The 27,726-nt window shown below is 34.9% G+C and overlaps 3 protein-coding genes across 6 annotated transcripts; 1 reads left to right on the top strand and 2 right to left on the bottom strand.

Annotated features, from left to right (window-relative positions):
• Nucleotides 1-1,293: 1,293 nt before the first annotated feature.
• LOC143464993 (uncharacterized) lies at nt 1,294-9,307 on the top strand. 3 transcript variants are annotated; one of them, XM_076963089.1, is made up of 10 exons: nt 1,294-3,040; nt 3,150-3,486; nt 3,591-3,797; nt 3,907-4,109; nt 4,230-4,354; nt 4,426-4,579; nt 4,686-4,884; nt 5,011-5,059; nt 5,142-5,849; nt 9,202-9,307. In XM_076963089.1, the coding sequence occupies exons 1-10, from the start codon at nt 1,386-1,388 to the stop codon at nt 9,228-9,230; spliced, it is 3,666 nt and encodes a 1,221-aa protein (XP_076819204.1). In that variant the 5' UTR covers nt 1,294-1,385; the 3' UTR covers nt 9,231-9,307. The 3 variants fall into 3 exon arrangements, with proteins under 3 accessions (XP_076819204.1, XP_076819202.1, XP_076819203.1); XM_076963087.1 differs by lacking the exon at nt 9,202-9,307 and adding an exon at nt 6,477-7,448 and having other exon boundaries at nt 1,295-3,040; XM_076963088.1 differs by lacking the exon at nt 9,202-9,307 and adding an exon at nt 6,477-7,448 and having other exon boundaries at nt 1,295-3,040; nt 4,426-4,573.
• On the bottom strand, nt 7,446-17,658 carry LOC143464994 (ras association domain-containing protein 8-like). Of its 2 annotated transcripts, XM_076963092.1 has the most exons (12): nt 17,528-17,658; nt 15,966-16,045; nt 15,089-15,213; nt 13,453-13,544; nt 12,793-13,337; nt 12,541-12,640; nt 12,238-12,338; nt 11,912-11,967; nt 10,852-10,955; nt 10,653-10,775; nt 8,649-8,787; nt 7,446-8,518 (listed from the first exon to the last, which is right to left on the bottom strand). In XM_076963092.1, the coding sequence occupies exons 1-11, from the start codon at nt 17,628-17,630 to the stop codon at nt 8,681-8,683; spliced, it is 1,536 nt and encodes a 511-aa protein (XP_076819207.1). In that variant the 5' UTR covers nt 17,631-17,658; the 3' UTR covers nt 7,446-8,518; nt 8,649-8,680. The 2 variants fall into 2 exon arrangements, with proteins under 2 accessions (XP_076819207.1, XP_076819206.1); XM_076963091.1 differs by having other exon boundaries at nt 7,446-8,787.
• A 2,648-nt stretch (nt 17,659-20,306) lies between these two features.
• LOC143465312 (uncharacterized) lies at nt 20,307-27,186 on the bottom strand. The gene is made up of 17 exons (XM_076963538.1): nt 27,029-27,186; nt 26,560-26,734; nt 26,170-26,309; nt 25,875-26,042; nt 25,546-25,701; nt 25,320-25,451; nt 24,954-25,100; nt 23,887-24,646; nt 23,493-23,717; nt 23,247-23,410; nt 23,018-23,033; nt 22,479-22,589; nt 21,879-21,979; nt 21,513-21,651; nt 21,360-21,442; nt 21,166-21,218; nt 20,307-21,089 (listed from the first exon to the last, which is right to left on the bottom strand). Exons 1-17 carry the CDS (start codon nt 27,093-27,095, stop codon nt 20,412-20,414), a joined length of 3,315 nt encoding a protein of 1,104 aa, XP_076819653.1. The 5' UTR covers nt 27,096-27,186; the 3' UTR covers nt 20,307-20,411.
• Nucleotides 27,187-27,726: the final 540 nt, after the last annotated feature.

The following is a 27,726-nucleotide window of genomic DNA, read 5'->3' on the forward strand; positions in this document are numbered from 1 at the left end:
GACAAAAAATGAATCTTGATTTTTTGTCGTTGCTTTCATTAAGTGTGTAGAAGAAAAATTAAGCCCGTTAATATTATTCCAACCAAACTAACATGCTAACAAAACAAATGTTTTAAAATTCTTTTAGCAATTTGGCAAAAATTGAAAAGATTTTTTATCTCTTTGGTCCGACATTTCCTCTAACTTCCTATAGAAAGAGGCTTCATAATTCAACAAATGATTTTATTTTTCGTTATTAGCGCCATGGCACGGTGTAGAAAACAATGTTAGTTGCTATTAGCATGCCTTAATATACGGGGAAAATTGGCAAAATCAAAATTCTTCAAAATGGCATTTGACTGAAGTATTGAATAGTTTCCATTGTTATGACTTGTGTTTCTGCTCATAGTCTCAACCATTCGCCAACAACAACGTTTGCATGGTAGACCTACCACAACTAAAAAGACTAGCACCATTAATTTTTAGTAACCTATAGGTTTCCTTTGCATAATTTTGTTTAATTTCATATTGTACTTTGACGTATGCTTCGTGTAAAAGTGCTTCATTCGGTAATTATACCTATACACTTGTGGTTTCGAAATCTAGACAAGAGCAATGTAACCTTAATAGCGTCAAGATATATCGTCAACATGGTTTCTAATAAATATATTAAACTGAAGTCCACGCAAATACTTTAAGATGAAAACACAATTAAATTATAGATCGCAAAATTAACATCTGAAGTTTCCAGCCTAACAACCCATTAAGTAAATAAAAATATATTGTTTACATTTTAAAGAATAATTTTCCGACTAATTTTGAGATAACGGTTGTTATTTTTGCTCTTGCGACAACAAACCACTTGAAACATAAAAAATAAAGTAGCCTATACTCTTGATTTTCATGGTAAAAATTTATTAGCAAATGCGAACCAATAACATGGTGCATCTGAGCAACAGACGTGGCTCAATTTGTTTTGCGCCACTTCGCAACTTCGTGGCGCCCAGACTACAACCATTGTTGGCTATTGTTCAGAAAGGCTGACCTATTTTTTTTGGTTTTCTTAGGGGGGGAATGCCCTGTTACAGATTCTTGTAATCTGCAATTTCAAAAGTAAACAAGTGTTTTGTTTTTTATTTTCGGGAAAAGTTGTCTATTAGCCATTTTGCAGCAAAATATCTGTACAGTGTACACGAATAAACAAACTGTTTAACTTCAACAACTTTGCTTGTAATGTGTTTTGTAAGTGTGATTATTTCCTTTTGTATTTCATTATTACATCATAATAACAAACACACCACTAAGATTTAAACTGACAACTGAGTTGTTATTTTTAAAGTACCCCGTGCAAACCTATATGCAAAAGCTCTTCGGAAAGATTTTTCTTGCAGTTAGCTCTTAGCGCAATGGCCGCGGCAGCAAGAGGCGGATTAAAATGCTTAGAATGTTGTGGATATTGCTGTCAAGCCGCAGCATGTGGCGTGGAAACACTGCGGGCAATATGGAATACAATCACAAAAGTATGCACTTGTGGTCAAGGGTGGCAAGGAATGTTGTACAATGGTGCAGCTTTATGTACTGCTGAAGAAGATTCAGACTACAAAGATTGTGACATCCCACAGGCAGATGGTCGAAAGTGTACTGATATGCCAGCTGCAGTAGTTTTTTTTGCAATGCTTGTTGGAATGTGTGTTGCCATGAATAGGGGTTTAGCTTATGGCAAGCCAGAAGTCTATACAAATGGAGTTGATTCTTGGGGCAACATTTGTGGTTGGCAAGAAAACATTCAGTTTTCAGCTGTAGATCATTCTGGAACGGCAATGGATCAGTATAAGAAAATTCTAATAGCTAATATTTTAAGTAATCCTAACTTTATAGCCACTGGTACAGTATCAAATGTTACACGCATATGTGTAAAAGCATGTCCTGTAATCTCTAATGACTTTACGTGCACAAATTATCTCAGTCAGTATTCTCCCTATGAAAGTTCCTTGCAATCGTCTCTGTGTGGATCTTCTCCTAATCTGTCAGTATTAGTGTTCTCTGAAGAAAATAACCATTGTATACCAACTGGTAGTTTTAGAGACACATCTATTCAAATCCAGAATGCCATTTTGAACCTTTACGGTGGAAATTGGCTTCACAATGTAGTACACGATTGTGGAACCTGTGCTGCTGAATTAACCTGGTTAATATTGATAGCAATTGGGTTCACAATGCTGTTTACGATTGTCATGCATTCTGCAGCAAGTGCATTGTGTTTGTACAGTTTTGCCACATTTTTCTTCGTTGGTGCTGCAGCAACTGGGTACATGTGGTATTTATTTTCGGTAATCCAAAGTGTGGATGCTGGAGTCAGTATTTATTCTTCTGGAGAAGAATCAATAACAGGAAGAACTTCAGATAACGATGATTATTTTCAAAACAGTGTTGTTCAAGCTGCACTTCGCTTATTTCCAAGTAGCGGAAATTTTTATCTTCAGAGTGATAGTAGTACAGTTCCTCAAGCTGGTTATTCAATTGTTTTTCGAGATGCAGCAATTTATAGCACAGTAGTTGTTGTTGTTTTTTCAATTGTTTGTATCGCAGTTAGCCGTCGTAATATAGATGCATGTGCATATTTATTTGAAGAGGCTATTGATTCATTGCTTGATATGAAATGGGTCTATCTTCTTCCCTTATTCTCCATAATGTCTGTGGTATTTGCTTTTGGTTTATGGATGTATACTGTTACTTATATAACGGCAGTATTCCTAACAGAACCAAGTATAAACAATCAGGCTGGAATAGCCAAAGCAACTTATGTTCCTGACACTGTTTACACAACGGGCGTATTGTTGTTTGAATTTTTATCAATTGCATGGATTTTCAATTTTGTACTTGCATGCCAACATATCATAACTTGTCTTGCCGTGGGGACTTGGTATTACACTGTGGACAAATCAGATTTGTATCGGCCTTTGCTGATTGCCTTTTCACGTCTAATCCGAAAACATCTTGGATCTGCAGTCGCTGGGTCTTTTCTGGTTGGTTTTTTCGGAATATTAAGATCTCCTTTAAGGTATGCAATGTCAGTTTTTTCCATTGTAAACTTTGTTAAATAACAAGCTTGGATATAATAAAACCTAAAACGCGATTTTAATAACTTCATAATTCGTCTACATTTACAGCTTTCTTCAATCTCGGCTTGTTTCAAATTTACAAAGTGCGCAAAGTTTGAAAAATAAACAGAAGAAGAGTCGATCAACTGCTTATTCAGTTGCCCACTCCCCTGTTAAAGGAGGAAATGCATCACAATCTGCTGGTGGCCGATCACTGCAGATGAGCCAGTCGCAATACACTGAATACTACAGTGATGCTGTGCCTGCTCCTTCAGGACATCCTTACACTGATCCCGAAGAGGAACCATATTATGATTCTGTTCCTTCTCAGGAAGTACCAAATGAAGAGGAAGATGAAAGCAATGAGGAAGCTCCTTATACAAATTCCAAATACAACAATGAAAAAGTGTGTTGACAAAGTTTTTTTGGTGATATTTTTGTCCCAAATATAACCTAGCAGCCAGGTGATAAAGCACTTCAATTATAAGATTGTTAAGCATTTTTGTCAAGGGCAAAGCAGCCAAAAAGTCAGAACCAGATGGTTATGTAGCTGTTGAAGTGTGGAAAACAGCTAATACTGCATGTTCACCATTCTTCTGGCTACTGAACAATGTTCTCGTATACCTCAGTGATCTTAATTATTCTATGGTTGCTCTTAGAGGAAGTTGGTTTCTTCAAAGTGGAAGAGTAATGCGTGACCGTCTTGAAGAGCATAAAGTAAAATACGTTACAAGATAGTTGATTGTAATATCATAGTAAGCTTACAAACAGCAATATCCATTCCATGTTGTTTGTAAATTTTATTGCCTGTAGCACTTTTTTTCAGAGTTTGAAAGGGATTCCTGCTATCGCCTCTTTTGCTTTATTTCTTGGCAAGATCACTGTTACGTTGACTGTTCTACCTATAGGCTTTCTACTGCTGAAAGACAAGGATGGTGTATTCATGTATGGATACCCATTAGCTGTTGGAGCTCTTCTGTCATATCTCATTGCCCACATTTTTATATCATTGTTTGAAGCTGCTGTTGGGTATGAAGTAAAAAAAAATTATTTCATGAAACTGGTTTAAATGCAAGGTACTTTTATTATAAAACAGGTGTAGCTTGTATTTTACTTGTTATTATACGCAGTTAGGTATTTTCATTGCAGAGCAGTATTTGTATGCTACTTGGAAGATATCACCATAAATGAAGGCACAACCGGAAACCCTCTTTTTGGGAGAAAACAATTTTTCAGAAATTTTGAAAATGCAGTAAATTTAACTTCGGCAGAAGGTTTCACATGTTTGCAAAAAAATGTCGTGTCATGCATAGTAACCACATTATTTAAGTTTATCATTTTGCAGCTGGTACTCGTGATAAAGTTCATCACGATGAAACAGTAACAAATAGAAAACACTCCGGCAGACAGCACTTAAGACAAACAACAGTGGAAAGATTGTCAGAAGACAGTGGATATAGTAACTTACAACAGTCTCTATCGCAAGTTTATCAGTACGAGTTACGTGATTATCAAATAACATTAATGTTCCAGATATTGCTACTAATACAAACAAGGAGGAAAACTGTTCCGAAAGTCCTTTAAAACTCATTTGGTGAATTACAGCTATGAGACATCAGAGCCCACCAGAAAACCAAAATCAAACCCTCCTACACCAATCTTTGAGTTGATGCCAAAAAAACAACCAATTAAAGCTAACAAACCTTCCCATGAACATGATTATGATGCGGTGTATAGTGAAACGTACAGTAAAGATGAAATGATGGAGGAAGCCATGAATGTATTTGATGAGCTTGATCACAGTGTAAGGTTGCTTGGCTTTCCTGCATGTTTTTTTAACATGCTGTCCTTTTGAACATTTCAACAATATTTTTAAATAAATGCAGTCTAAAAGCTTGATATTGGCTATTTTAATGCTTTAATTTTGTAGGCTGATGAAAGCAGAAAGAAAAAACGAAATGGGAAAAACGATAAAAAAGGCAAGAAAAGTGACAAACATAAATTTCAAAGTAGACTTAGGTAGTCAGTAATAACACAAATGTTATTTTCTCTACTTCTCAGGCAACAAAAATGGCAATAAACAGAAAGACAAACAGGAAAGCAGCCAACAGAAGAAAGATAAAATTAAACAAAAACCTGATCCCAAGAAAACAGAAGAACAGGTAAAAAAACATGGCAAAGCAGATTCGAAAAAAGTGGTGGAAAAAGGAAAAAATGATACCAACTCATCAAATAGCCAGGGTAAAAGAAAACAAAAAGAAAAACAAACAAACAACAAAAATGGCAATAAACAGAAAGACAAACAGGAAACAATTCATCAAAAGAAAGATGAAATTAAGCAAAAACCTGACCCCAAGAAAACAGAAGAACAGGTTAAAACACATGGCAAATCAGGTAAGAAGAAAGTAGTGGAGAAAGGAAAACATGATACCCACTCACCAAAAGGCCAGAGCAAACGAGAACAAAAAGACAAACAGTTACCAAGTCATCAGAAGAATAAAATTAAGCAAAAACCTGACCCCAAGAAAACGGAAGAACAGGTTAAAACACATGGCAAAGCAGATAAGAAGAAAGTAGTGAAGAAAGAAAAACATGATACCAACTCACCAAAAGGCGAGAGCAAAAGTAATAAAACAGTCAAGCAGAGTGACAAGCTCAGTAAAAGTAAACATAAACACGACGAAAAGCTTACATCAAAAGTCAAGACAGAAAAACAAGCTAAAAAGTCAAATTCATTCAAATCTACCCATAAATCAACATCTAAGCCAGGTAGAAAACAAAATCAATAAAATTGTACAAACTGACTGCAGGTTAAATCAAACCTGCGAGAATTATTACGTAGCTGCAGCAAATTATATGATTTTGTAAGCTCTGAACAGAGCGAAACATTGCCAATTGCTTCCAGATTATATTTCATGTTTCACACGTAGTCTGCTTGCGTAAGCAGTTTTTGCAGCCAATTATTCTGCAGTTTGTACAATGTTGTGTTGTTTATTAAATAGTGAATGCAAACATACTCTACTGGAGTCACTTTGTTCACACTGAATATTTGTTAACAGCAAGAAATTACAATGCTATAACTTAGTAACATAACTGATCTTAGCTAAATAAGAACATAGTAATTTGCTAGAGGTACCAACAAATATCACTTATAGTAGTTTAATGAATCTGTTTAACTTGAATTGAGAACACAATGATATACCTACACTACACCGGAATAATCCCACCACATTAGAGATATCAAGTTAACAATAGAAACTGGTTGATAATTTTAAGAGTTTGGGCATCAGTTTCAAGGATTGTATTACATAATTTGGATTATTCCGGTGTTGAGGTTAAGAAAGGAACTCTTTGCTCTGCATTTTTAAAAATATCAACCACTTACCGGAGTTGCAGGAAGCAGCAAGTCCCCCAACAAGGTTTCCGAAAAACATAAGAAAATGAAGTCTACTCAATCTAAAGTCAAGACGAAGAACATCAATACAAGAACTGCTCCCACAAAATCTAAGATGAAGGCACCAAAGTTGAAAATAAAGTCAACAAAACCCAAATTTAAGACGAAGAATGTCAGCAAAAACTCTACTTTCATCAAATCTAAAGTGAAAGTGCCAAAGTTGAAAAAACTTAAACCCTCAAAAATGAAGTTCAAGGCAAACAAGGGGTTAAAATTTGGCAAGGGACTAAAAAAGGCAAAAATCAAAATGCCGAAGACTCCTAAAATGAAACTTGGAAAAAAAATGAACTTTGGAGGCAAAATGAAAAAATTTAAAATACCAAAGATGAGAATGCGTGGAGGAATGAGAGCAAGAGGTGGGAGAATGGGTCCTGGGGATGTCATGGGTGGAGTGCAGGGAGCTATGAATGTCACTGATGGATTGCTTAGAATAACTGGTAAAAAAGATGCAGTTGAAAACCAAGTAGAGAAGGAAGCATTTGGCACAAGAAAGCGAGCCAAAGCATCAACCCTGGCCAGCCATGTTTTGCAAAATCGCTTTAAGGCTGCTTTCGACGAACGAAAAAGTGGGTTAGGACATATTACCCAGGTTTTCAATGAGACAAAGGACTTGTTTGTTGGTGGTCAGGAAGCATTAGCTGATGTTGATAAACAATGGGATGAGATTGATTCCAACAAGAGAAAGCAACGTTCAAAAAAAAGAAGAACCTGAAGAAATTTTCATTTCAGTGCCTGGCCATTGAAATAAATAATCTGATGTGATCCTGTTGTTAGGATACTTGAAAAAACATCTGGAAAATCTAACTGGTTCAACACAAACATCATTACTATCTTTCATGGGCCTAGTTTCTTTGCTGCTGTAATAAGTAGTTTATGTAGTGCTACTTGCAATGTAAGAATAGTTTCGTATCTTACAATGGCACTCGCGTATTTTGTTTATTGAAAAACAATTACAAGTGAAGTTGATAGAAAGAAATAATAGAAAAGTACAAAGTTGCAACAACTTGAGATAGAAAACATAATACTGATGGCACCTTTTTAACAGCAAGTTTCAAACATACTCAAAAAAAGTACACAGCTATTACATTGGTGTAATATATGGCTCAATTCTACACAATTCAAAACAACAACTTGATCGCATACACATTTCACATTATTTGTTATGACATAATAGGCAACTTAAAGTATTTAAGAATTTCGAGCATGATAAGGGTGCATTTACAGATATCAAAAAAATACGCATAAAACTATTATTTTATTACAACAATTTTCTTGATTTCACCAATGTAGCCATACATTAAATTCAATAGCACGTAGAATATTAAAAATAGGTTTATATTGAAACAAGTGTAATTGCAAGATTACAAAAATATTAATTTATTAAGTTTATTGGTAACAAACAGTTAAATTTCAAAAAGTAGAAAACAACAACATAACATAATGGGAAATTAAAAAATATGTCAATTAAAATAAATTACTTTATTGAATCAAGAATCTTGATGTCACAAAATAAGCCACCATAGTTAATACAGTCTTTGTTGTCATTACAATGTTCGTACCATACTCTACTATAAATGAAAGCTGGAAAACACAGTGTATTTTTTGATAAAGTTTTAATTTTGTGAATGTAGTTTTTGTATTTTGATCCAATAACCAGTTAACAGTATTTTACAGATAGCAATTATAAGCTGCTGCAATAGATAAAAACATACTTCTTATAAGTACCGATATGTAGTAATGTAATATTGTAATATAGGAATTTGTAAAATGCCTAATGTCTTCCAATGTTGATACATGAAGGTCAAAACAGAGACGAATCAAAACAAACGGCAGCAAAAAATCAATGAAATACAGTGCTTAGTTAACGGACGAGTACCTCAGGCTGAGATTTTGCATATGCTATGCATAACTCTGTTCAACATACCTATCATCATGAGTACCAACAATGGAAAAAATCATCGTGACAATGAGGTGCCACTGGTGCCTGTTTATGAAAGCAAACAAGTTACACAAAAATAATAACGTTATGGAAAGCAGCCAGTATGACCTATAGCACCATCATACTGTACAATACAGCTTCTAAGAAAAATTAAAACGAATAAAAAGTTAAGCACCTAGAAAGAAATATTCAACAAAACTTTGACAATTACACCCAAACACCACCAGACTCATTCTGACTTCCTGTCGCAAGTGATAAAGAAGAATTGTTCTGCATTGTTGTGTCAACAGGAATGTAGTAGTCTTCTGTTACACCTGATAAATTTACAGTGGTTTCTGTTAACAAATGCGTTACCTCATCACAACTTTGTTATCAAAAATACATGTTTAAAAGCAAAGTTTGCATACTACGCATGCTGTAAGTATAGAAGGCATTTTAAGACATATGTTTATTGTTTAAAGCAGTGGTTCTCAAATGGTGCGCGGCAACAAATCGCCAAGTGCACCACAAAGCTCATCTTTAAATTTTATTGTTTTGGATAAAATACAATTTAGCAGCAGGCTTTAGTGAAATCAAATTCAAGGATCTTTTTATGCCAGCAATGCATTCATTACTGAGTGACAATTGTGCATAGCTGTAAAATTGCAATCAGATTCATTATAAAACAGCAGTTCTACTTAATTGCTTGTTTTTATTTAATGTTAATTCTTATGACTTCTTTTGATTAGGTCGCCGTGGTGATTTCAAACCTTTATAGAGGGAGTCAAGTTAAAAGTTGTTTGGGAAGCACTGGCTTAAAGTGACGTGAATGTGCTGAAACAAGTTGATCATAATTCATAAAACAAAAAAGAATTGTAAGTAAGTATACCAGGTGGTTGGATTCAAATATTTCAACATCCGGTTCTCTCACTAGCAGCATGCCATATTGACCCCGGCCTGATATATATAGATACGCAATATACATGATTGATATACGCGATTATCTGTTATACACGAAATTGACTCTCTCAAGTGAAAGATCAGATGGAGTGTGAAAAATAATGCATGCTTTCTTCTGCGACAATATTTTTCAATGATATTTGGTTGTTTAGTAATTTTTGCCAATGCCAAACATGTGTCACAGAAAAGGAAAATTTGCTGCTAAAATGACATAGGACTTGTTGGCAGAGGTGGACAGAATCGAATTACTGTACCAAACGGCTTTATTCAAGAAAACTTGGGCAGTCTCGATACTTAGTCATTTTTATGCAATTATTTCATTGTTGTGAGAAATATGTTTATCAAAAGTGAATTTTAATTAAAACATTAATGCCAACTTTATCACTCACTGTTCTTTTTTAATCTACAAATGTCTAACAAAGTTGGAGTTATTGAGGTCAAATATATTTTAACCTGGAGTAACCTGTAGCGGGGGCCACAATAGGAAAAAAATTGCACACGCAGCAGGATTAGTGATACGAAAAGTACCAAACTACTTTTTTGAAACAGTACTGAATACTTGTACCGTAGATAAATTTCTTGCCAAGTACTGGTACCGATGGTACTTTTAAAGTATCAGTATGAATGCTTCAACAGAACATGTACTATCACAGTGACATTTCTATGCTAAAAATAAACATCGCCTACAACTAATTGATTAGCTGTGAAGTCATATTCCATCTAAAACAACTTTGCTGGCCTAACACTACCACCATACTACTACAGTACTCAATTCCAACGCCAGTAACCAAGCATGTTAATTATAGTTTCACATTGTACCATCATAACTGTCACCACCTCTGTCATAATTAGCTGCAAATTTGTTATTCACTTTGACAACAACTGCTAAGTCATTACATATTATTGAAACACTTTTTCTCCGATATAGTTACTAACAATTAGTCTTCGATTTAAGTTAAGATCAACTTGTTTTTGGACTTGCTCCTACATTTTATATTCATCTGCATATATCTCCTTTAAAAACAACTTGGCTTATCATCATTTGAAAATGAACTTTATTTATTATAAAGAGCTGTAGCCAGAGACCAGAGCAAAATTGACTTGCAAGGGGTCAGTGGTTATAAACTTTTAATCCAGTGATAATGCCATCAACGGTGCACAGTTAAACGCTCAATCGCCCATAGTTAGTTGAAGCAGATGGTTTAAAAGAAATGCTTTTATTAACTTTTGAAAAGCTTACCTCGGTCCGTTTCGGGAGGTAAAACTGTAACTTTTGAACCAGTCTGTCGGATAAACTGTTGCAAATTTACTTGCCGCAGTTCTCGATTGAGGGTTTCCATCTGTAACGCTTTTTCAAACATCTCTACAGGAAGCGATTTGGGTTAGTATTGATTACTTTTCAAACTGTAAAGCAGCAGAACATTCAGTCATGTACAAACCTTGGTCTAAGTTGTTTATTCTTTCATCTACAGATTTCAGTTCACCAACAACATTCCGCAATTGCGCATTCACTTTCTTAACTTTGGACTGAGCTGTACGACTTCTGTAGGTTAATAAAAATTAAAATATAAACTACTGAAAGAATTATCAGAAATTAATACAAATAACATCTTTATCATCAGCAATGAAATATAAAAAATCACCTGGAAATTTGCAATTAATATCGTTTTTTTGTTGATACTATGCTTTTTAAACAAGCCATACTGAACAAGTTTTGAATAAAATAAAAGCATTACTCTCTGAAGAACATACATACAGATAAACGAACTAAAATTCTTTCAGAATATACTAAAAGTAGTCAACTACAGTTATCTACAAATGGATATAATATTAGATATTTTCTTGCTAATGAAGGTTGATAAACATAGTATAGCAAGCAAATGAAGGGATTCAGTATTATTTCCATTATATTTTACTGTACATACGTTGTATATGTAAAAGTGATATTACTTTTCAATTCACATTCACGATGATCTTGCACTATTAATTGGAAAGGTATTATTTACATGCAGATATTGTACTTTATTTCATAGTCGTTAATAAGAAAGAATTCGCCTGAGGGCATTAACTTCTTACTATCAAGGAAATCGCAACCAACAGGCAGGCAGTTTTGGATCTAATTTAAGCATTTATTTACTCGTACAAATATCAGAAAGCATATATATAACATGATATGATTTAAAAACTTCCACTTTCTACCATATAAGAACTAAAACTTGATAATAACTCAGCTCAAAGCAGACATTTCATTCCAATTACTCATTAAAAAGGTATTTTAACTATTAGTTGATTTAATTCCTTAAGAGTAGAGAATAACAAGTTTAATAGTGCTCAGCTAAACTGTTATTAAACATAATAAGCATGGTCACAATGGAAAATAATATAGCCTACACAGGTCATCACACGATAATACCATTACTACATACATGTTTCAATCCCTATTAAAATTGCTACTCAGTCACAACCCTACTTACTACAAATTACGTCATAAACCCAAACCTTGTTAAGGTGTCTTCTTTTTCTTGAATTCGTTGTTTAACTTCTTTTTCAATTTCCTGCCAAAAAGGGCAAAGTTTTAACTGCAATGCCATATAAGCCGATTAAATGAATAATTTAACTGAATAATTGAAAATGATTTGATGTAAAACAAATGGGTATGTATCACTAAAATAGTACAAGAGGTTAGACACATTTCATAGCCTCAATGAAACTCAGTTATTCAATTAAATTGCAAATGTTTTTATAGACATAAACCACAAACAAAGCATCGAGGTCGACTTAAAACTAAAGCAAACAGTAGCTCCATCTTAAATCTTGCACCTCACCTCCTTAAGAAAACTTAGATGTTTCTCTAGCTCTGATATATTTACATTAACTGTTGAAATTTCAGACTGGAATTTTGAATTTTCTCGCGTTATATCAGAACCTGAACAAAGAATAACACTTAAAAAATGCTTTTAAAATAAAAATTTATTTGAAAACAGGTTTTGCTTGTTTAAATGTGTAGTATGATTATTGAAATATATGCTAGGGATCAAAAGCAATGTAACCGATACTAAATGCAAATTTGCCAAAAAAACGTTTTAAATGTAATCATTATTATCCATTAGTAACCATAGACAAACTACCTTTTCTTTCCTCATCTTGAACCAGACCTTCTAACAGTGCTTCGTTGTTGAGGTCAATCTCATTTTCCTTAATTTTCTTTTCCAGGTTTTCTATGTCTTTCTAATACATTATTATAATAACAAATTTATATTCTCTTATATTCAAAAACGAAAGAACTTTTTGTAAAAAACAATACCATGGCAAGTTACAAGTTTATGTTGTTATTAACTTATTATTTTTTACAAAAGTAAGTTTTTTATAGTGCCAGAAACCTTTAGAAGTTTTGAGTTCTTTTCTTTGCGTTGCATTGATTCTTCAGCCTTCATTATCTCATCATCCAAACTTTTTAATGTCAATATTTGTTCACTGACATGTTCATGTTGCTCAAATACCAAGCGAGTAAATTCCGCTCGTGCTTTAGCAGAGTCTGTTAATTTGGACAGTGAACCAGTCTTGGTTGGTATTTGTTGTTTGGATATATTTGGAACAGAAGTAACTGTGGTGATACTTTTCAACCCACTGTTTGCATTTAATGAACTGTCTGAGTCTTTTCTCATATGGGGAGGCATAAGTGCTTTCTTTTTTGTACTGACTGATGAAGATTTTGAACCATTTAAAGAATGAAATCTTGAGGTGACTTTGCCTGTTGACTCTGCATTAGAGGTTTCCAACGTTTGTGATATGAAAGTGCTATTGCGATAATTTGGAGGAAGCAATGCTTGTTTTCTTGCATTGGTCGCATTATTTGTACTTGGTTCCATTTCTGGTCTTGTGTCTGGCTGGGTCTTTTGTTTTGATGAGCTAGGGTCAGGCACACCTTGAAATATAAAATTAAACTTTTTAGTTAGATGCTTCATAACTATAAAAACTAAAAATAAACTTAAGGTTATGGTTAAAAAACTTAGGAATCAATTGCATCAATGAATACAAACCCGTGAGGTTTAAAGATTTTCTCTTTGGTTCTTTGCGATTCATTATTGCCTCATTCTTCTGTCTGTGCTTCAGCTGCGGTGGCAAACTTTGTCTAAAAGCACAGCATAAAACATTCAATAAGCTATGTGAAATACTGATTAAACACGGTATAGTTCCAAATTTCGGTTATAACAATGTTTCAACCATGTTACAAGCATCAGTTTTTAAGTTATCGGTATACACATGCAAAAGAAAAATTTTACCCGTCAGCAAGTAAACAGTAGTTAGTTAATTTACTTAGCTTATAGGTAATTTAGCACAACTTGGTGGAATAAATTTTTTCTTTTATAAAAGAATGGACATGTCAAGCCATTTTCCCAAACCCTTTTGCTGTTTTAGTGTTTGCCAAAACAGAATGATCTTGATCTATTTTCACTCGTATCATTTTCTATTATGCAGTTACATTGAAAACAGAATATTATAACAGACAAATTTCAAAATTAAACATTATTTAAACTGAGATTTCAGGTCAAAATAAAATCTGAATTTGCCAAATTACGGAATTTATTTCAATTTGCTACCAAAATTTTTATGCTTACAGTCAGTATAGAACCCTCCAACTATCACATACATTGTAGTTTTCTGTCTTATGATGTACCAGTACTAAAATTGTCATGCTAATTCAACTTTATTTAGTTAAGGTGTTTCATTTTACTACAACCTCGTGTATTTTGGTAAGCATACTGGAATGCTAACTGTTCTTGTAAATAATTTATGTCAAAATTAACGTAGTTTAAAGTCAGAAAGTTAATTACCCTATTAATTATGAATGATAAGAACAGCATACCTCAGGCTCTTATAAACTTTGAGGAAAAAGTTAGAATTGATTCAACCATTGTTTACTTTGAAGGTTATTTTTTGATGCTTACTGGTCAGACTTTTCACTCAAACACAACAAACTTTTGATGGCTTATTGCCAAAAAGATAATGCAAAAATCTTTCAAGAAAATAACTAAAAGTTTGTTAATTTAAGTATTTAATAACAAGTCATTGCTTAACTTTCACTATTTTGTCTCTCAGCTTACTGGACAGATTTATAATGTAAAAAAGGGAGTTAATTAAAGAAATTACTAAAATGATAACACAGCTGCCCCAGTATACCTGTAACTATAAAATATGTGAAAACAATACAATGCTTGAAAGAATTATACAAGTAAACTGAATGACATGCGAATATAGATTTCAAAGTTCTTATTGAACAAACTGACATTTCCCACAACCAATCCTTGTTCTAAATGTACTAAAAATTAACAAATGGGAGAGTTTTCTCATGAAACTTACCGACAGCAAGTTTATAAAATTATAGTCACCAAGCACTATCAATATGTGCTGTTGTACTGCATGTACTTAAAAAAATGCTTGTATTTTCATCATACTATGTATCACTAAAACCAGAAATATTGGTATAATCTCTATTTTGCAACTTTTTTGGGTCAGGTCACATGAAATAACTCTTCTATGGGTCACTTTTCACACATTACCGCTGTTGTACCAGCATTACACAGTAATAATTTCAATTCTATGAACATTTCATTCCTACAACATTCTGACAACTACAAGTGTAAGTTAAATATTGTCTACGGGCTACGGACCTACCTGTACTGAGTGCGTTCAGGCATTACTACACCTTCATCACCACTAGCTCCAACAACACCATTTGCTCCAGTCCTCCGAAGAACAAATTGTACATCTGCTCCTCGTTCTCCCCAGTCGGCTAATACCTAAAAAGTAACAATGTTAGATACATGTTTTGCAGCAGGTTTACTAACCTCATGGAGATGAAGTTAGATGCAATTACAAGTGGACATAACGAGTAGAGATGTACCAATGTATTGGGCCTTTTCAACATTGGCTGATGTTTGTGACTTTTTACAAAGCAATATTTAACGCAATGTGGTGTTTTTCTTGCGCGCTGCATCGTGTAATATATGATTTTTAGGTTTTTTCATACCTTGACAGCTAACGTGTCACTTTTACTATTGTAAACCCATATTTATACGTACGCACACAGCATTTTTTTGGAGACCGAAACGGTCACTTAAACTTGTTCAATGTTCTCTCAATATTTACATTCCAGCACCTACAGCAGAAAATTAGCGGTTACTGGTTAATTTTTAATAGGTTGTGGTTTTTCTTAGCGGTTGTTATAGCAAAACTGGAGAAAATCCCTGTACGCTCCGATAATAACATGTGTTTAGAGTGACAAGTTGCTTTGAACCTACAGTTTGTGATGTGCAGTCCTATTTATTTCAATACGAGTAAACGTTCTCCGTTAAGACAGCTAAAAGGTGGTAAAGCAGTTCCAGAAAAAATTCAAAGGTTTTACAAAACTTCAATAAAGTAAAGGTGGTAAGCAAAGTGGTCAATATATCGATTTTCTGATGTTGAACATCGGCATCGGTACATCACTAATAACGAGTCATATCACATGCACTACAAAAATCAACATAATTAGCTATAGTACATTAACCACCTGCAAAGGACGTTCAGATGGAGGAAGCATTTTTTCCATTGTTTTCCATCTCTCCACTAAAGTATAGCGTCCAGTCCTACCTGAATAACATTACCAAATAGAAGAGGTACTGATCAGTGCACATCACCAAACCACAATGTCAAAAAATATAAAGTGTATATACATGTTGGATATTTTTTGAAAAAGTAACATTACATATTTTTTAGTCTAGAGGAGAAGTGCAAAAAAGGGGAGTCCATATTTTAGAAATTTTCGAAAATCTACTGTTTTTCTTGTGCAAGATGTGAAAAAATAGGATTGCAAAATTGTTTCAAATGTAACTTGTTTAGACCCTCCTTAAAGCTCCCAGATATTTGGAGTATTTTCCAAAATCTGTGAATCCCCCTATTGCTATATCAGTCCATTTCTTTAGTTAATCTGGAAGTGGTCAGTTTAAAAGGAATTTTTTCCGCTGAAATTGAAAATGTATTAAACACATTGTACAACCTAGGGATGGGCCGATACGAACCCAAACCCGAATAGATTCGCCGAATATCGCCTTTATGGAAGATTCGAGCGAACACGAATACCAACAATGGCGAACTCAAATACAATATTACTTGTAAATTTACTGACTTTCGTAAAAAATGATGATCTAGTTTCCCGACAATGCTAAACTAGAGTCAGCAGTACTTACAATGAAGGTCGTTTTCCTAACGATTTTGCTTTTTCAATCGTTTTTTAAACACTATTTTTCGTAAGAAAGCGATTTGTTTATCGATTACGTCATTTTAAAAGCAAGACTTGACAACTTTTGGAGGAAATTTTATTGTTTGGTTCTAATATGAATAGATTCGGGATTCGTTCGTGTCAACCTTCATGATATTCGGGTTCGCACGAACTCGAATAATCTTCCTCGCGGCACATCCCTAGTACAACCACATATCAGAGATCGACCGATATGGTTTTTTCAGGGCTGATACTGATTATTTAGTGGTTAAAAAGCCCAATAAACGATATTTGAAGCCGGTACAAATTTGTAGCAAAACGGAAAATATTGATGTGAAGATTTTGAACAATACAGACCCCTAACACTTAACTTGTTTGAAATACTTTTATATACTTATCAAACAGCTTGTGTTTCAAAAGTATGTGGTGCAAAGGTGCATCCAAAGTCTTACACCATCAACACATAACAGTAAAGGTAAATAATTTAGAAGTTAAATAGCTGTGCGTGCAAAGCGTTCACTGGTACTGATCGGCTGTCCATTCCTGCTTTGGCTTTGTGTATAACAGGAACCATGCTGGAAACAGGGAAGCACTGTTTCCCAGCAAGCCAAACTAACCGGTTATAAAGGTAATCTGAGATTGGCCACTGGATTAAAAAAAGGCTGATGCCGACTTACGTCAAAATACAAAATATCAATGCCGATAACCGGTCAATCCCTACCACATATATAATACATTTGTATACCAGATCTTTGTTACCCAAAATTGTACTGTTATTTGGTTGTGCACTTCTACACTAGACCTATATTTTTTAATTTAGTACTGTGACAGCCCACTTAAAATAGTGTACAGACCTGTTGCCTGGGCCAGTGCAATTACAACTTCTTGGACAGTAGTCTGTTCTGTAATTCCACACACCACTCTTTGTATGCCATCAACCCAAACTTTCAATTCCATTTTATTAATAAACTTTGAATCTAAAATGTGCTACAACAAGTAAACAAAAATATCAGCTGAATACATTAAGCTATACCGTATGATAAATTTCTGAATAATTTAATGCGCAACGTTTTGGAAATCTAACAACCTAGATGTGGTTTGCTAGTACAGGTTTGCTGACTGTAAGCTACAGTACAGACTTCGCACTGCGACTTGAAGGCCTAAATGGGTAGGAGTTATGAGGTAATACAAAGGAATTATGTCGTAATATGTTCTCAATAGTCAATCCTGGTCTTGAGTGCGAAAGTAAAAGAGACCAATTTTGAGTATCTTTATACAGGTTTACTTATAAGCACAAGTGCAAGAACATGAACTATTAAACGGAGCCCTTCCAAAAAACTTTTCCAATGTCAAAATTTTGGTGACATCTGGTGCACAAAAAACTTACATTCCATACTGGCCTTCGGAGCGGTAATGCTAGTTTTCCATAGAGCCTACTCATACGGAACGATTGCTAGGTAACTAGGTTACAGTCAAACTTTTAAGCTAAAATAGCCTATGTACGCAGTCTGAAAGTGGCACTAATGTGCGCTTATACCACTACCTCTAGGCTAAATTCGGCATGCACTTCTCGCTTTTCTTCGTGGTACAGAGTATGAGGCCTACTGCAGTATTGTTTAATGTTTGGCATGCACAACTATTTTTACAGCCTAATCTCAGTAACCTGCAAGCTGCAAAAGAAGGCCGCTCAGCGCTCAAATCTAAATTTAAAAACTCCACAGCATTGCTACTAGGACACGTTCAGGACTCCGTCCACAGGCATAGCCAATGTTTGTTGCCTTTAAGTCAGCATAACAAAACTTCAAACGTGTCACTAGTCACATTCAATTTCTCTGACTATGAACTACACCTTTTAGCTAATGACAACATCCATCAGTCATAGACATCATGTTTTATTTTGGCAAATCGTAGACATAGAGCTACAAATAATACCACTGAAATTTTGATTATCATGTATAAAACATATTGCCTGGTCGAGCATACACTCAACAAGTCGAAAGATTTTTGTAGCTTAATTCTTACCAAATTTCTTCTGTATAGACAGTTCACTCCTTTCTGTTTCAAACCATTTTGGCTACAGTTGTTGCAATACAGCAAAAAGTATTTTTAAATCTTAATAGTTTTCTTATATAAGTTAGGTTAAATTAAATTGAACATAAATCAAATAAGATCAAAATATTCATTCATACTTCTCGTTTAATGAGCACATTGATTTAATCCTGCACTTGTTCAAGCATTAGGCCTACTGGATCCGGGATCCAAGTTAACGCGGAAAATCCACCATTTCTGCAACGCAAGTTAACATGCATCACATGGCAGGTGTACTTAATTAAGCAGATCGCGATTTGCTTTTTCTTGACGTTGGATCAATCCCAAACGAGTCGTACAATTGAAGAACACTTTGACTTATGAGGATATCTTAACTTAATTTACCTGTTGAATTATCTGACTCTATTGTTACGTGCGGTTAGAATACTCTAACCTTTTGTTGGGCGAAAGGTTTTAATATTACAACAGAAATAGCTCACAAGAAAAGGATTTGATTATAGGTGTTGAACACTTTCTCAATATTACTAATAACCAATAACATAAGTAATACTACCGCTTATAAGATGTCTAATACATGAGTGGCAATCACCATGACTAGCTTAGACAGCTTGTCTGTTGATTTCGATGATTCACGCAGTTTGCACTCTCTATCTCGTTGCATGATTCGGCTTACTCTGCCCGCTTGTAAAAGTGCGAGCTTATAAAACGTGAAAGCGATGTGAGTGAAAATGTTCGCCAAGAAAAACGCTGCAATTCGTAACAGGTGCAACGACAAAAACAATGTGTTGAAAATATGAGATATGTCTAGCTAAACCTGACACATTGAGATAAAGATAAATAATAATAATCAGTGTTAAAGTTAAGAAGCGGGCATTTCCAATAAAGACTTCGTATCAGCATAGATACTACAAACAACCTGGGAACATACTATAATAACGAAGTTATTCAGAGCAAGTTTCCAAATATCAATCGACAGTTGAAATGTTTATCAGAAAACAATTTCATATAGCCTACTTCAATCAATAACATGAAAACACATTTGCAAGAAATGATGTATTGGCATTAAAAAATACCACCCAGGCCGCTACACAATAAAACAGCGAACCTCCTGTGCAGCTTGACCAGGTTGCATTACGCTGTTCATATTTCCGGAAATGGGGTAATGTTTTTTCGAAAGGCTAATGCTACTATTGACCCTTGCGTTCACTGCATGGCTGGCAACAGAGATGATGAAGTATTGTTAAAGATTAAGATTCCAGGAGAGTTTGATGATCGTTTGTTTTAAAGTGGCTCTTTGCATTCTTACCTCTTATAGACCATATATGTGTTTTGAAAATATTGATTAAATACAAACGTAAGAAAACATGCCAATAATTGGATGAGTATAGCTTAAAAAATACTGTGATTAGCTTATGTTTGAACTTTTGTTACAAAATGTAGGTTATGTTAAGATTTGGACGACATTGTGCATAACGAACTACTCTTATAATATTCTGTGTTGAAGTCAACATGTATTTTCAATATACATAAACACTTCTTTTTGTTTTAACGCAAAACTACAGCACACATCAACAAAACAAAGGCGTTTATGTAGGCTAATGGAATGCAAACGTTTACAATAATAATTCTTTTTAAGCTGCTAAATAAAAATGTACACTGCAAAAGCGATCTATAATAAAGTCAGAATAATCATTTAGTTGAGGTAGTGTAAAGAGAGCGTCTATTCAAAGAAGAAATTTTTGGAACAATAGATCCCCTTCTTGACTCCATTTCAAATTCTTCCTCCGGATTCCTTGGTGACGTCACAAGTAAAGACGAATCGCGTTTGGAAATTCCGTAAATAAGCTGACCATCACCAGCACTCTCTGGATGCTGATTCAACTCCCAAGGATCAAGAGCGCAACCTCCGGCTGATATTTGTGAAAACTTTGCATTCTTATCTGTTTTCGACTTTTCGGAATTATCAAAGGATAGCTTTTTCGGTTGAAATGATTTTCGTTTGTCGTTATAGAAGTTGTGCAGACTGATTTCACTCAGTCTATCCAGTGTATTTCTGTTGAAAGTCAATTGAACATTAGGCCTGCTTATTCTACACCTTTCTTTTTCGCGAGTGAGGGTGATCTGTTTGGGCATATCCGAAGATCGGTTGAAATTAAACACGGGCGTTTCATTAGTTGTGTTGCTAATTCGAAACTTTTCCGGTTGCTTAAAGGGGCTCTCAATACCCCCACTGTCGCTTGGGGTAAACACAGAAAGCTTTTCTTGTGTCGCTCTTGAGCTAGCGCAACTGGATGGATAAGATTCTTCCTCGTTCAAAGTTGGTTTGTGGTCTAATGGTGACACGTGGGCAATGGTGTCTTTATTAACCTGTAAAAAGATCACATTTTTGTGATTACCTCTTTTCAAGCTAAATCGTAATTGTAAATTAGCATTGAATCTTTACCACGGCGTTTTCTTGGGTTGAATTCTTTACTTTCTGCTCAGGGTTGCTGATATCTGTGAAAAAATTTAAATAATGTTGCGTGAAATTTGGAAAACATTTTCAGCCGATGTTCATTATAGCTCACATATTAACATGAGACGAATATTCACATTGTTAAATCTGAACTTTTATTTTGATTCAGTAAACTGGCCAACCTTTGTTAGCTGAAACAAATTGATTTGTAAGTGATACTTGTTTCGTAATAGTCACGTTAGGTTTTATGTCGTTGGGAGGTTTCCTATAAAATAAAGTTGGTGTTTATAACATTACCCAATAAGCCTACTTTTGTACTTCAAGAAAAGTTATACCTGGTATATTTGTATAAAGCAACAGAAAGCGCACACAACAATCCAAACCCTATTATACAGGAAATGATTATGGGAATCCAAAATGTGTTAAGTTCATTTCCAGATTCTTGGTTGTTTGACCCATCATCAATATCTTTGTCTAGAGCATAGATATTCAAACCTTTTAGGCGTGCAGGGTATACTTTTACTAATAAGGATACTTTAATGCCGGGTGCAAAATATGTCTACTTATATATTTACGTAGCATATAATACGTTTGTTCTTCACAAAATATGCAGTGATTAAGCTTTAAAATAAGCTTAACGATATAGTTTGTGATAAGCTATACAAAACGGTTTCATAGTGATTGCACCCGCGGAATTGCACCCACACGAGATTGCATCCAAACGGTATTACGCCCAAACGAAATTGCACCTATGAGGACTTGCACACACACGCAATTGCACAAGCACATTCTGGCTTTGGGACTTCAAGAAACAAGTACTGTAATACATAAGGAAATACGTTACTTACGTACCATTGATAACAGTTAAACGATATAGAAAAAAATATTTAGTCTAACAGGTGCGTTACACGCAATAATACTAACACTATATTGTTTATAAATCGTGTTTATATAATATCAATGGTCACCCGGCATGAAAATTGTTCTATACGATGTTTCAAAATTGTACACTATAAATTGCCAGCTATGATTGTACGAATAAATGTTAGATATCATTTCCTAATTTGCACTTCGCACTTCCTGGTCGGGCGACGATGTGATCAATCAATCAAATCAAATGTGGAAATCAATCAAATTCCATTATACAGTTGTTTGCTCCTTGGGTGTCGTTTTTCTCATTTATTTTGACAAGTGGGGCAGCAAATGTTCCCGCTGTTCGCGGGCACTAAAAGCCTAGGAACGCTTTGGATTCCGTATGGGTGCAATTTCATGTGGCTGCAATTGCGTGTGGGTTCAGTTACGTTGAGTGCAATGCTGTGAGTGCAATCTCGTGGTTGCAATCCCGTGCGGATGCAATGCCGTGGCCACCATACAAAACGGCTTCCTTGTTTTGAAAAGAAAGTAAAAACTGTCTATACGTTAGGTGATTATATTGAAACAGAATGATGTGCGATCGACTCGAAGGTTGATCGATCCGGCGGATTGCATTTCTCGTAATGCACGTATATTGTGCAATACCGGTCTAAGACTCTATAGGGCAGCGTTTCTCAAAGTGCCTCCACGGGGCCCTTGTGCTCCGTTAGAGACGTCTAGGAGCCCCGCAAGCCTGATTTAATTCATTTATGTTTAAGACTAAAAAACAATATACAGTCATAATAGGCTGCACATATTTGCGTACAATTACAGATCAAAACTAAATCTAAAAGGATAGAATCTGAAGAAGAATTAGTTAAAAGCTTTCCCAATTCCCATGTTTTAAATTGTTAAGACTCCTCAAACGATCACTCAAGGGCTCCATAACATTCTTAATTTTGAGAAACGCGGCTCTAAAATAATAAACCTTGACAACTTTGAACCTGGTAAACGTCTATAAACGGCATCTTATGTAGGCATTAAAATTGTTGGTAGCCTAAATTCGAAGCTTCAAATCTGATTGAAAAACAATTAATACCCAAACCATCGACAAAAGTAAAAACCTTAATGTATAACTAGCATCAAATAATATATCAAACAATGTTTATTTAACAATAAATTCTTTACTTACTAAAACAAGAGGTTGCTACAGTTACCTTCACAAAGCTCTCCGTAGTAGGGTTCAGAACAGTTGCAAGAAAACATGGTTTTATTGACAGAATTATCAATACATATTCCACCGTTTAGGCAAGGTTCTGAATAACAGGCCGGCTTTAATATTTCACAGTGAGATCCAGAATATGCTTTTTTGCAATGACACCTACAGACAAATTAGAAATCAAGCTAAATTTTGGTGAAAATGCTTCAGGTAACTAAAGTTATAAAAGCGGTTTTGAACCCACAAGTAAAAGTCTCCAGGTTGTTTGCATGATCCATTGTTGAGACAAGGATTTGTGATGCACAAGATTCCATTTAGGCAGGTATCACCGGACCAGGCCTTCTCGCATCCGTTTTCGCATTTGCCAAAGGTGGGATCACACAAAGATTGGCCTTCCAATGATTTGCAGTTGCCACATTTTTGAGTACAATTTAAACCAAACGTTCCGAACGGACAAGGTTTCCAGCAGCTTTGAAAAAGAAGAAAACTAACTTCAAATAATATGTTTAACTACGACGTTTAACAAGTATCAAAAAGATTTAGTGTAATCACTAGAACTACTGAATAGAATAGAAAACTCACGAATAGTAAGAATACAAAAAGCAGTCCCAGACTAAGGTATAAGCTATATGACATACTCGTCTCCAGCCCATCCTGCTTGGCAGTAGCCGTCGCATGCACCTGTTACCGGATCACAAATTGTTCCGTTAGCACAATTGCATCGAGTTGTACAGTTAGTTCCGAAGAATCCATTTTCACACAAATCGACGCACCGCTTAGGTTGATACCCTGGATCGCATTGGCCCCCATTCAGCAAACAGTCTCCTGATATCGGATCACATTGTGTACTATTGACACATCTTCCGCATTTTATGCCACATCGTGCTCCGTAGTAGCCTCCATCACACGGCTCATTGCACGCTCTTCCTTGCCATCCATCTTCACAAATATCTTCTTCATCGTTACCAGAAGCAAGGGGACAATGTCCGCTTGTCGCCTCGCAACTTGCACCCGTTTTGCAGTAACATTTATCTTGACAGTCTAGGCCCCATGTACCAACCGGACAATTCGTCTTGCACAATGGTGGGTTGTAACCCATAGCACATCGGATCGACGTATTACGATAAGAAGAAATATTCCAGGATGCTTCTGCAGTAAAATTGGATGTTCCTGAGCAGTGACCGGTCTTACGGCCACATGACAAGTCGTTCATGCATTGTCCGCATGTCTCATTGCAATTTGATCCAAACGTTCCTTTTTCGCAAGGTATCTGGCAGTTTCTTCCCTTCCAACCTGAAGAACATCCAAACGTGCATTTTCCAGTAAAACCATCGCACTTGTCTTCTTGGCAGTGACAGGGCAAGGCGCAGGTATGACCGTAAGTTCCCTCGCCACATTCTGCCAAAGCATATTTTTCGTGCAAGAAATGATAACAGTGTAGTGTGTACTTCGAGCCATATAATAATTGTTGAGTAATTTAGTGCAACAGAAAAACATGTCATAGTACAGTAAGTATAGTATAGTCATTACTCTTTAGAGTTTTATATTTCAGCTGACAAACAGTTACTTATATATTGCAGAATGGTAAAATCTTGTAAATGGCTCTAACTCTATCCTTTTTTCACAAACTACTACAATTTGAAATTAACCGTAAAAAGGAAGTGTAGGACAAAGGTATAAGATACGTAGGCCTAGATGGTATTACCATAAGAGCATATGACGCCAGAATATCCAGTCGCACAAGAACAACCGTAAGGATCACTTAAGCAGAAGAGTTTGTCTTTGCATCCTATTTCATCGTTCTCTGAACACTTATGCTGACATTTAGAACCAAATTTGTTTGGTCCACATTCTGCAAAGCCGTAAAAATCATGTTATGTAAGACCAATAGACCATGTCATGAATACTTCTTATAAACATACCTTTATTTCACTGACACAAATAAAATTCAAAAGAATACATTATGCTACTTTTCTATACTATCTAGATTTTCGTTTGTACTTTGCTGGATATGCGTTTATAAGAAAAGCAAAGGATGAAACTTTAATTTGATTGGTGCCCATGTACTTACCGATTTCACAAAGATCTCCCATAAATCCTGGAGGACAGATACACGTTCCTCCCACATCATCACATATTCCGCCATTTTTACAAGATGGACAAATTTTGATGCAATTTTCACCGTATTTTTCAGCTTCACAAGCTGAAATATAGAGTAGAAAAATGCAAAGGTTGTCGCTTGAAGCACATAGCATATACTTTAACAATCAGTTATGAATATATCTTGCAATACTTACCTCTTACTATTACTCTTGTAAGTCCTTGCTGAAAAACGCGAATTACGTTGTCATCCACTTGATGAAAAACAACGTAAGGTCCAGACCTCGCCTTACTTATGCTGGCGAATGCTATACGTAACCTACCGGTTGCAATTCTTTGCGGATATTTATTATCTGCAAACAAGTTCAATTTTTTCCACAATACAATATTTGCCGCTTTTAAAAATATCTTCACCGCTAGAGTGTAACCTACTGTGGTTTGATATCGTATGATCAAGCAAATGACCTTAACTTGGCAAAATAAAAGTCCATTGAAGTAAGCCATATCTGATATATATAATATATACCTTGGAGTTGAATCCAAAATATATCATTGTAACGTCTATTTCGAGCTTGCACCATTTCCAAAGTCAGCGATTCATTGGTCGATGCCCGATAATTTAGGCTGGTGGGGAAAAGTAGAGCTGATATAGAAATGACAAAGTTATTTAAGCGGAGCTGTGGTTTGCGATCAACTAATTTATAGAACATACATCAAAAATAACTCTCAGCTGTTTTAATACAAATACAACATTTTCTTTGTTAGATAATATCGAATAATAGTTTCTCATCGCAAAGTTACTTTCGTCATAGAAGTTATACCGTTTTTTGACATAATCAAGCCCGTGACTTTAGTTTCTTCCACGTCGTTTTTTACAGAACAAGATATAAATCCATATTTGTATGGACCTGTTTTTTCTGGTAGAAATATTTGTCGCCCAGGCCAAAGTTCCGGCTGTATTCTTCAAATAGATAAGCAATGTTTGATCAAGGATATATTACACTTTGCTATGCTGTAAGTGTAATATGACTTTTTCAGGCATAATTATCAAATTTCAACCACCATTTGCCTTCGAAAAAAGTCAAGTGTTTTGTGGTTGTTGTTTTTTTGTTAATTAATTTCATGTTTCTTTATTGTTTGTTTACGCATACGTATAGCACATTAGCCCTAAACAGGAACATGAGAGTGGATTTTTTCCTCAATTTACCTACCTGCTTTCAAATCTTTCTGTAGTTAAAGAAGTTCCTGTTCCCGTGTCTGCTTCAACAGAAAATGGACTCGGTCGGCTTGAAAAATTATTTTCATCTGATACACATTTTATTAGGGCGTTTTCGTTGTATGCTGTTATTGGTGTTGGAATAACTACCGTGACGTCTAGCAGTGAATCTAAAGTGACAGTAATTTCATTTTAATGTCTTCATAACAATCTCCTTGTGCCTATTTACTTCAGAAGTTTTAATTTCTTAGTTTTACTTTACTGTTTTAGTTTCTCGACTAGTTTCAATTTCTTTTTTACATTTCACAATTTATAACCTTTTGTTTGCAAGTAGTAACCAACACATAGTACCACACACAATTATTATACGTCATGAGAATGAATAGCTTAAACATACAACATAATTGCCTAATTATACTTTTGACACGTACATATCTCTATAACTGTAGGTATAAGTAAAGCACCTGTTAGCGGCGCTGAATTGAGTAGAATCAGCAGAAATGCTGAAAACAAGAATGAAACCTGTTTCATGGTCACATGACTTTATTCTCACTTCCTGCAGCTGTATATACGGTTTCAGTTATTAAACAATTACTAAATTAGGTTTTTATATTAAACTATTCCGTTTTTTGCCAAACATCTGGTATAATCAGCCATTAAAATAACTAATGTTTTCTATAATCATTCATAAACACTTGCTTGTGAACGGTTTAATAACGTTGCGAAATCGTAATTAAACGACCACTTAAAGTCCTTTGTCGTTATTCATTTTATTAGGATAAAATTAATAAAGTGAACCTCTTCAAAGCTCAAGAGCAGAGCTCAGCTTAATTTAATCATATTTTGATTGTAACTGTAAATACTTTACAAATAAAAATGAGTATTTTGTAAACACGTTAAAGTGTCCGTTGAACTAATCACCATAAGGACAAAAGTCACGTGATTTTATTACATTGGTAAAACGGGGAGCTCCGATTGCTTTTTATAACAGTGAAATGTGTATAAGTTATGATAACAATTGATTCATGTGTAGGCCTATACATAAAATTTGTCTGAAACCATTACATATTAACAAAGCTAGATTCAGATTGTTCATCTTCAAATTTTTCAATTGTTGCTTACCTGAACAACTGAATGTTTCACACATTTGACTTAAATAACA

The sequence above is a fragment of the Clavelina lepadiformis genome, chromosome 7, assembly GCF_947623445.1.
Source record: "Clavelina lepadiformis chromosome 7, kaClaLepa1.1, whole genome shotgun sequence".
NCBI lineage: Eukaryota > Metazoa > Chordata > Ascidiacea > Aplousobranchia > Clavelinidae > Clavelina > Clavelina lepadiformis.

Coding starts and splice junctions, on each gene's coding strand:
- LOC143464993 (XM_076963087.1), top strand. CDS start 1,386: ATGGCCGCGGCAGCAAGAGGCGGATTAAAATGCTTAGAATGTTGTGGA. Junction 4,580..4,685: donor TCGCAAGTTTATCAGTACGA/GTTACGTGATTA, acceptor GGTGAATTACAG/CTATGAGACATCAGAGCCCA. Junction 4,885..5,010: donor TTGATGAGCTTGATCACAGT/GTAAGGTTGCTT, acceptor TTAATTTTGTAG/GCTGATGAAAGCAGAAAGAA.
- LOC143465312 (XM_076963538.1), bottom strand. CDS start 27,095: ATGAAACAGGTTTCATTCTTGTTTTCAGCATTTCTGCTGATTCTACTC. Junction 26,043..26,169: donor CTTGATTATGTCAAAAAACG/GTATAACTTCTA, acceptor TCTATAAATTAG/TTGATCGCAAACCACAGCTC. Junction 21,980..22,478: donor CTCACAGCATTGCACTCAAC/GTAACTGAACCC, acceptor TGTTTCTTGAAG/TCCCAAAGCCAGAATGTGCT.
- LOC143464994 (XM_076963092.1), bottom strand. CDS start 17,630: ATGGAATTGAAAGTTTGGGTTGATGGCATACAAAGAGTGGTGTGTGGA. Junction 15,214..15,965: donor CATCTGAACGTCCTTTGCAG/GTGGTTAATGTA, acceptor GTTACTTTTTAG/GTATTAGCCGACTGGGGAGA. Junction 11,968..12,237: donor ATCTAAGTTTTCTTAAGGAG/GTGAGGTGCAAG, acceptor CCTTTTTGGCAG/GAAATTGAAAAAGAAGTTAA.